This window comes from Phalaenopsis equestris, unplaced genomic scaffold (assembly GCF_001263595.1).
Source record: "Phalaenopsis equestris unplaced genomic scaffold, ASM126359v1 Scaffold233116, whole genome shotgun sequence".
Lineage (NCBI taxonomy): Eukaryota > Viridiplantae > Streptophyta > Magnoliopsida > Asparagales > Orchidaceae > Phalaenopsis > Phalaenopsis equestris.
In genome coordinates this window covers 75,693-85,401 of record NW_018251070.1, presented here as the reverse complement: position 1 = coordinate 85,401, position 9,709 = coordinate 75,693, and the positions used below count along the sequence as shown (strand labels likewise).

General features: G+C 36.9%; 1 protein-coding gene across 1 annotated transcript; it reads left to right on the top strand.

Moving 5' to 3' along the window:
- The first annotated feature begins 627 nt into the window (after nt 1-627).
- On the top strand, nt 628-8,900 carry LOC110038569. Its single transcript, XM_020743443.1, has 11 exons — nt 628-1,512; nt 1,589-1,868; nt 2,009-2,127; nt 2,212-2,336; nt 2,851-2,950; nt 3,074-3,148; nt 3,760-3,843; nt 4,074-4,100; nt 7,391-7,485; nt 8,190-8,255; nt 8,348-8,900. Exons 1-11 carry the CDS (start codon nt 628-630, stop codon nt 8,523-8,525), a joined length of 2,034 nt encoding a protein of 677 aa, XP_020599102.1. The 3' UTR covers nt 8,526-8,900.
- Nucleotides 8,901-9,709: the final 809 nt, after the last annotated feature.

Sequence of the window (9,709 nt, the reverse complement as noted above, 5' to 3'; positions counted from 1 at the left end):
CTCTCCAGCAAGATCATGTTGTGATTCAAATCTTACTTTGACATGACTTCATTTCTTGGTGAACTGCTGAAGCTTAATCATTAGTTTCTTGAACATTTTTTACTAAATCTTATTTTCTGATGTTCTTTGAGTGTTATTGGATGAGAATGCTGTAATTTATTAACAGCTTTGCATCTACAACAACAACAACAACAACAAAACCATTATCCTTCTAAGTGGGGTCGGCTAGAGGTCAAAATTTATTAACAGCTTTGCATCTAAAAAAAATTATTCATCCTAGGGGTTTACTAAGCTAGGTTGCTGTGCACTGAGATCTATCCTACTTTCTAGTTTTGCTTGCTTCTAAAGTTGCATAAAGAAACTCTTTTAAAGTACGTGCTTGAGTTACAGTAAATGCTGAAAACCATTTACAGTTGGATATTCTTTCAGTGGACTTTGAATATTTAGGTGGCATTTCTTACCCTGGTATTTTTAGCATATTTGGTTAGTCATTATGCTCATACTTAATTGTTTACGCCACATCCATGTTTAGTTTAAAGGATATTATATTATAGTATCTCTACTTGTTGTAACAAGCTACTCTTACTGTTGGTTTATCTTCATATTTTCAGCCCAAAGTTTGTGAAAATGGCTGACAAATGCCAGTCCTCCAAAAATGGTGAATCTTCCCTTAAATACTGGTGGATTCCATTGGAGGTGCAAACCTTGGAACCAGATTATATTGTCCTGCGCAAGAATTTTTGTTCACCCTCAACTTCTAGCCCAAAATGTGGTCTGCTGTCGGATAGAAGATCAAGCAAAGGGCTTACAATTTCACATTTTCGATCCGTTGCGGCAGGGATATGGGATTTTGTAGGCCATCCTGCAATTTTTCCATCCAAAGATTTCCTTAAATATGATAACCTTTATGAAAAAGATATCATCTTTCGATTGGACACTGAAAATGATGTACCAGCAGTATATTCTGGTGCCAAGATCTTTCAGAAAAATGCTGATATTAGACCCCAATACTCAAATACATCAATGAACAATTTTGAAAATCTAAAAAGGATAAAGAAAATGCTGTTTTTGGCTTCATGTAATAGGAACTTTAACAGCTTCAATTTTCAGAGCACTGCCTTTTTAACTGGAGAAACCAATCGAGCAGATGGAGAGCCAAACATAGATTCTTCCAGTAGTATGGCAGAAACAGCTACCAATATGACCCCCAAGCATTACTTCGCCATAAAAGATATTGGAAAATTTATTAAAAGTCAGTGCCATGAAATTGATGAAAGCTGCACCATTGGCAAAGTTTGTTCTGACTCACCTGACATTCAAGGTACAGAAAACTTTGGCAAATCCCAAGAAACAGATTTTGTCATAAGAAATTCAGACTCAAACAAATATGGACAGAAGCCCACTAGCTCTCTTTCTTCTGATCACACACTCCAGCCTTCAACTAGTACAAAGGAGGCCATAACCATTTTGAGACAATCAAGTTCTGGACTCCAACCTACTAGTGATATGGAGGTAACAACTTCAACTTTAGAATCTAATGAGTGCCAGAAGTGGATAAACTCTACCAGCGCGGTATCTAAATCTTTAGAAGAAGCATCTGCTAGGAATTATCAAAAGACTTGTAAAAAGGATAAGTTCTTTGGCTCTTTCCCTTATAGAAGATTTTTCCCCGAAGTCTTGGTTGGTTATACAAAATAAGCTTCAACGTGCCTTCTCTAACAATAGGCATGCTGTAGCCGGAGCACTGGCTGGAACACTGGTTACACTTTGTCTGCATCCTGTTGATACAATTAAGACTGTCATTCAAGCAAATGAAATGGGTCAGAAATCGTTTTATGGCATTCTCAGAAGAATCATATCTCAACATGGTAAAATCCTCAACTTTATTTTTCTTAGCCTTCACGTTTAGTAGGACCAGGGAGTATCTCGATATTGAATGATGCTGCTAATGAATTTGACTATTGAAGATGGAGCTTTTCATAAAGTTTTATTTTGATTGACTTGGCAGGGATATTTGGACTTTACCGGGGAATAGCTAGTAATATTACTTCTTCCGCACCGATTTCTGCAATTTATACTTTCACTTATGAATCTGTTAAGTGTAATCTTCTTCCTCTTTTGCCTAAGGTGGGCTTTTTTATGACTCGTTTTGTATGGACTCCATATTTTTCAATTACTATTTTGATTTCTCACTTATTTTCTCCTGCCCAGGAATATCATTCTATTGCACATTGTATTGCTGGTGGTTGTTCAAGTATTGCAACCTCATTTGTCTATACTCCCAGCGAACGTATAAAGCAGCAAATGCAAGTTAGTTCACAATACCAAAACTGTTGGTAAGATTCTGTGGCGGTGGTGATGTTTCTGATAAACTTGATATTTATGTCACATTAGAAACAATTTTTTATGGTGAGGATAAATGTATTGGCTTTATTCCTATTGCAGTAAATAGCATGCATCTTATGCTAGTTGAGTTACAGCTCGTATCTTACTTTTAGCATTTTTGTCCTGCTAAATAACAAACCTTAATTATGCATTTTAGGGAATTTTTATTTAGTCATACACTATTTTGGAGTTTTTGTTTGGTAAATTATCTGCACAAGGCAGTGCAGAGTGTGGAATAGATATCCATTAGGAACTTTACATGTGCTAAAGAGGACCAAATAATGGCTTCTCATCAAAACACCTTATTAGGATTACTATTATTGTAATATTTCTTCATTTATGTATTCTTTTCTTGTCCTCATTTCCTTGAATTTATTGAATTGCCTTAGAATGAAAAAGTATTATTTCTCCAGCTGCATAATCTGCTCTTCATTTTCAGCTCTAACTCATGGCCTATCTTTACAGGAAAGCTTTATTAGGATGCCTTCGAAAGGGTGGCATTCCTTCATTGTATGTAGGATGGGGTGCAGTACTTTGCAGGAACATTCCTCACTCTATTATTAAGGTCATTTACTTTATTTATACAATATTTCAAGCTTTTCGAATAAGTTAATGAAAGACTAATTCCGGTTGTCTGGACATGCAAAATATATTCACAGCAAAAAATAATAGTTCTATTGATTTGCAGTTCTATACCTATGAAAGTTTGAAGCAATTTTTCTCAACAGCATATCCTGATTCTAACCTCCAGGCTCTTCAGACGGTTAGTTTTACTTCTTCTCTGCAACGCATGGCATTATTACTTCCAGTTGATTTTTTTTATGTTGAGGTAGAAGGATGAATTTACCATCATTGTTGAATGTCTACAGAAATGATTCATGTTTTCTTGTTGATACTAATATATTTCTTGCTCTTGAAGTGATTGTTTATTTCTGATTACCATCCAAGTAGTCAGTTTATGGCGTTGCCTTAATTTATGTTGTTATGAAGCATGAACTTTATAGCTGTGATTAATTCATGATTAATAAGCAGTACCTTAAGAAGGCTTTCATTTGGTTGAGGCACTTGTTGGTGAATGTAAAAGATCTGATCGCATAATGCATATTTTAAAGCTTTTTTTGAGCAAATATCCATCTGGCTTTTATTTTATCAGCTTGTTGGTGCTGTTGCTCCTTCGCCACTGACAAAAATTTTTGAACTCATTTTGCCATTTGTGCACTCATTGTAAACTAGCACTAGTAGCCTACTTGTTTTGTGGAACTCTTACTGAATCTGAGAAGCGTGTCTGTGCATGCTGGTTCACGGCTTTCTCTCATTTAATGTCTTTGGTTATCCAAGAAGCATGTTTACAATGGCGATGATGATAATTGACAGCTTCTTTGTGGAGGTCTTGCTGGATCCACTGCTGCTCTTTTTACAACTCCCTTTGATGTGGTGAAGACTAGGCTGCAAATACAGGTGAATTTATCTTTCTGAATTTTATTGCCTCCTCAATTAATAGTGCCTTTCTCTACTGATTGTATTTGCACTGGTTGAATTCCATTTCAGATTGATTTTATTTACTGTAATGTTCCATGCTAGTGGCAAGTATTAACATGTGCAGTCACTAGCGTGGAGCATTTCCTCGTGTTGTGCTCTTACAACTGTTAATTTCTAACAACTGTGTTAAATCTGCATTGTTGCTACAGCGCCATTGCTCTCCTTCATCAACTATTTAATTCCTTATTCAGTAGCTTCTTTATCATGTGAGGAATACCGAAAATGAATTGGGTTAGACTCTGTCTACATTTCTCTGTTTATTCAAATATATTTTTAGATGTAGAGTTTGTGATTAATTTGCTTCGCTGCTAATAGAATGATACAGAATAGTTACTCTTAGATAAACATTATTCCATGGGGTCAGAGCTTAATTCAGCTACCCTAGTCCCTCCCGTCTTCACTGCTTCATGGAATCATCTTCCCCCTCAAGTAGTAGGATGGGTGAACATCAACTTTTTCATTCCACTGACATGATAACCCCACCTCATATTTCTGATGGCCGATGTAGAGTCATTGGCCACTACTCTTTTAACCCCTTAGAATTACCTCATGTAGCGCTCTTAGTTCCTCAAGCTATTGATGAAAATAGCTTTGATTATTTTTATGTTGGGGTTCTCTCCATGCCCTCCTTCATTCTTTCAAGGCCAAATTGTTACTTCCTCTCTTAATCCACACCACTCTATCCTTCTGCAACTCTTTTCTCTACAATGTTCCCCTCCATTCTACCCTATGTCCTCTCTTTGGGCACAATCAAATATAATTGGCACAATCTATATCCAATCGCTCTTGAGTTATTTGACTCAAGAATAATCTCCACTACATTTCTATATAAAATAGGACCTTGACCCAATATCTAGTCTAATTAAAATTTTTATTGACCAAATCCTGACAGCTAGTTCTAAAATTGAATCCGAAGAAATGCGATTCACATTCTTAACTGTCTCCCATCCTCCCACGAATCATTTAAAACATCAATCCGTACTAAACTTGAACCCATAAGTCTAGATTCTATAATGAAAAAATCAACCTTGCTGCTAACACTGTTATGGATCAATCAACCTCTTAGTTTGCTCCCTTCTCTATTAGGGTCGAGTATCTTGCAGCTTTCAACGGGCTAGATGCCAATCCATTCCATCTAAAAAAAGTAACAATCAAACAACCCCTCGGTCCAACAAAATTGTTGACCCACTACAACCTAGTATCATTTGTCTAATTTGCAATTAAGGGCACGGTGCATTAATCTTTTGGCACCGGGCCAATCCATTCCATCTAAAAAAAAGTAACGATCAAACAGCCCCTCGGTCCAACAAAATTGAACTTATACTCTATAACAAAATGGTTTAATTGAAAATTAAGGGCACGGTGCATTAATCTTTTGGCACCGGGCCAACCTAAAATCCTTCTCTCCCACTCTAACAAGTAATTCGACAACCTTAGTTGTTGACGGCTCCTCACCAATTGGCGACTAGATCTTGGACGACATACTTCCCGTCTCACCCTGCAACTTGATCAGGTTCAACAACTATCAAAGTATAATGGCATTGAAAAAGTCACTATTAGAAATGGCTCTTCCTTACCCATCAGTCCTGCTGGTCGCGACATCCTCCCCACACTACTTTTAAGCACCTCCGCTCTCTTCTCATACACATTTCTCATCTCTCACATAACCTTGTTGCTGACAATAATTGTGTCATGTGATTCAAATGGCTTCACTATCAAGGATCTGATCTCCAACCCACTTCTTGAATGTCACAATCACCATGACCTATGTCATATCTCATCCATCGGATCTCTACGCTCCACTACTTCCTCTACCAATCTTAGGCATCAGCGCTTGCACCATCCCCACATAGATGTTTTTCAAGCAATTTCTAAATAGAATGCCTCTCTATGCATTTCACAGCATAGATCTCCTTGTAATTTGTGTCAGCCAGCCAAGAGTCATGGTTTACCTTTCAATAAATTTGTACTTGCAGCTAAAAGTCCTTTTTAGCTTGTTTGTCCAAATGTTTGGGGTTCCTCCCCAATTACTTCCTTACAAAATTATAAAAATTATGTACTTTTTTCAGCGAATATTTCTTATTTTAGTTGTCTTACTCCTATGTTTAACAAAGCTGAATCCTTACATCATTTTGTTTAATTTCAAATGCTCATTGAAAATATATTCAACTCTCACATAAAATCTTATTTTTCAGACGATGGAAGTTAATATCTCTACCATTATTTTCACAATCACCTTCTTTCTAATGTTATAACCATAACCAACCAACTCAATTGAACTTTTACTCTATAACAAAATGGTTTAATTGAAGTGCACAAAATAGACAATGCATATTTTCCTTCTTATCGATGTCAACGGCATTCTCATCACTGGTTCAGACAACTCCATCTCCCACCTAATTCAAAATCTAAATCTATGCTAACATGAAAGTTCCTTTTTCATATGCATTAGATTGCATTGTACCCACAAAGGCTACTTTCTTTCTCAATACCGAACTCCCCAAATCTATATCATATGCATTAAATTGCATGGCAAGTGGTATATCTATATCTACTCTCCTCTCTTCCAAACATCTCGATGCCATTACTCAACAGCCATTTACAAACATCACCCTCTATTGTTGTTTGACTGGTTGCTTACATTAGTTAACCATTACACGTCCAAATATCGCATGTTGTCAATCAACATTCCCAACATACGCACTCTCCCCTCAGAGGTCACTATCAACTATTCAAACGGGTTCTCCACTATCTTAAAGCCATTATATATTATGGTTTTCCCATTACAACTAGTGTTTTCACACTTTACCTCCGATTCTAATGGGCCTTGTAATCCCAATGATCGATGATGCTACAAGAGGTTGTTGCACTTTTCTTGGCAATACTCTTTTTTTTGGAGTGTTTAGAAATAAACCATTGTAGTGCACTCCTCCATTGAGGCTGAATATAGGACCCTCATTGCTGCAACAATTGAAATCATTTGGTCGTGTCATCTCATTTGTGAACTTGGTTTCTTCACCTCTCAACCGACCCCTATTTACTGTGACAATATTTTGGCAATGTCTGTCATAAATCCAATCTTCCGCATCTATATTAAGCATATCGAAATTGACAATCATTTTCCTCGAGATCACATTGCTTCCATAAAGATTGTTGTTTGGCACATTGCAACACTGGAGCAGGTGGTAGACATACCTATAAAGGGCTTGTCCACCTTTCAATTCATTTTTAGGGCACTGTTAACAACCTCACTTGTGCAATCACTAGCATGGTGCAGCTCTTGTACTGTGCTTTTATCAGTCTCTTTCTAACAACTATGTTAATTTGTTTTGTTGCTTCTATTCCATTGCTTTTCTTCAACTATGTAATCTCTCATACTGTAGGTTCTATATACTATGAGCAATACTGAAAACAAATTGGACTAGACTCTGTATACCATTCTTTGTTTATTCTATTGTATTTTTAGCTTAACAGTGTTAGTCTTGTCGAGCCAAAGCACTCAGGGAAGACCGAGAAACTGGGCTTGGGCACTCGAGCGCCTACCATGTGGGCATTGCTTCTGTGCCTATGTTTAGGTGCTCGACAGAGAAGGGGGGGGGGCGCCCCGTCCCCCCCCCCCCCCCCCCCAGTTGGGCGTGATTCTATTTATCGAGGCCCTGAGTGGTTGGTACCTAAAATTTCTTTTGTTAAGCCGATTTCTAGCGGCTTATCTTTCGTAGGATTTCCTCGGGTGTTCTTTAACAAGTTCTTGGTGAAGAAGAGAAGAGTTGGAGTGAGGATTTTTGAGATCTCAGTGTGTTTTGTTCGCATCGGATCGAAGAAAGAAGGTTGTGGAGTGTCCTAAAAGTTTCTTCGTGTGAGTTTGGAGAAGAAACTTTTGTAAGTCATTTGTAAAACTGTATTGTTTTCTTATAAATTTGTGGTGGCATGGTTCCGTAGTTTTTTCTCTTTTTCGGGTTTTTTCACGTAAATTCTCGTATGTTTTTCTAGTTGTTCTGATGTTGCTTTTATGCTTAAATTTATTATTCCGTTTGCTTATCCTACAAATTAGATTACTAACGATGTTGCTTTTATGCTTAAATTTATTATTCCGTTTTTTTTTAATCCTATGATTCTATTCCGCGGTAAAACTAGTAGATTCTTTCGGAGTAGTTTCTCCAACACAGTTCGTGATTATTATGCTTCTTTGCTAGTAGAAAGATGAGGTAACGTTACCCTTTTATAGACACTGCATTTTTTTCATCCACATTATATAAATTAATTAGCAAATTTGAATTTAAAGTGGCGCTTCAAGAAATTGCCAGACAAGAAGGCTTGCAGGGTCTATACAGGTGTGCCTATTTCTTACTAAACCTGTGGAATGTACCCCTGATGTTCCCCATCAAGTTTGCTTAAATTAATTGGTTTGACATTTCATTTTCAGGGGCTTAACTCCAAGGTTAGCTATGTATGTCTCTCAAGGAGCAATTTTCTTCGCTTCATATGAGTTTCTCAAAGCTGTTTTTCTTTTGGAGAGTCCTGAAGACGCAACTAAAATGAAGGAAAATGAGATATGTTTAGATGATCAGGCAGCAGCAGGACTACAGAAATTACCGGCGTAGCTGAACATCACACTTCAACTAAACTTCTTATCCAGTTTTGTTGCATTAGGAGAGATGGAATGGCTTCAAATCAATAGCAGCATATTGCCAAAAGCAGCTTGTTTTGATTTCTTCCTTCAATGTAATGAATAATAGCTCCAATTTTTCTGAGCTCCTTACAAGGAATAATGTTACGTGCGGAGTTAAGATGTAGAATTACATCCGGACACTGCAAAAATTAGAACGCTGTACTCGTTATTTTTTGTGCTGTGTTCGGATGTAGAATTACATCCGGAGACTGCAAGCTGAATATTTATATTATTCATGGTTAAATGAAAATGTAGATGAATACTTTATAATACAAATTATATATAATTACAAAATAAATCCAAGAAATGGCCGAGATCGAGAGTCGTTGCACTTTTCTTCTCATCTGAAATTAATGTGTATGTTTTCCTTCTACATAAATGTGCAACACTTCTAAATTCTGGTTTTCTTACATTTACCAGACTTACTTCTTTTCTTTATGGCATCCTGAGATAACAAGTATGAAATCAAATTAAATAATTATATATCATTCCTCCATATTAAAGAACTCTATCTCAACACAAGCTTTCAGCTGCCTGCCCAACTCATCCCTTGCAAACCTGTCGATAGCCCAACCCACTTCTTTCTTCAATCTCAAAAACCACTTTCCATGTCATGTCCTCATTGACCTCCCATTCCTGTGAGCAATCCACTCTCACCCTACTTGAAAATTCAAAATCTTCAAGCAATCTTTTAGCCATATCCTTTTGGTTCATAACCATTAAGAACAGCACCTCATACGCCGCTTATGTTTCTACATAAACGCTGACCTCCCATTCCTGTGAGCAATCCACTCTCACCCTGCTTGAAAATTCAAAATCTTCAAGCAATCTCTTAGCCATATCCTTCTGGTTCATAACCATTAAGAACAACACCTCATACGCCGCTTATGTTTCTACATAAACTCACCTCCATCATGAAGCCACTATTTCCACCATATTTACCCACACAGAGGCGTTTATTATCAATAAACTTAGTATTAAAGTTGAAGCATTGACATTGGAGGTTAGTGTGGAAATAATTTATGTTGTTACTATCGGTAATTTATAGGTCATAAGAACTCTCAATTCTTTTCTCATACCTTCATTCACATAAGAATTGCTTATTATAACATCTAT

Coding starts and splice junctions, on each gene's coding strand:
- LOC110038569 (XM_020743443.1), top strand. CDS start 628: ATGGCTGACAAATGCCAGTCCTCCAAAAATGGTGAATCTTCCCTTAAA. Junction 3,149..3,759: donor ACCTCCAGGCTCTTCAGACG/GTTAGTTTTACT, acceptor GATAATTGACAG/CTTCTTTGTGGAGGTCTTGC. Junction 8,256..8,347: donor GGCTTGCAGGGTCTATACAG/GTGTGCCTATTT, acceptor TTTCATTTTCAG/GGGCTTAACTCCAAGGTTAG.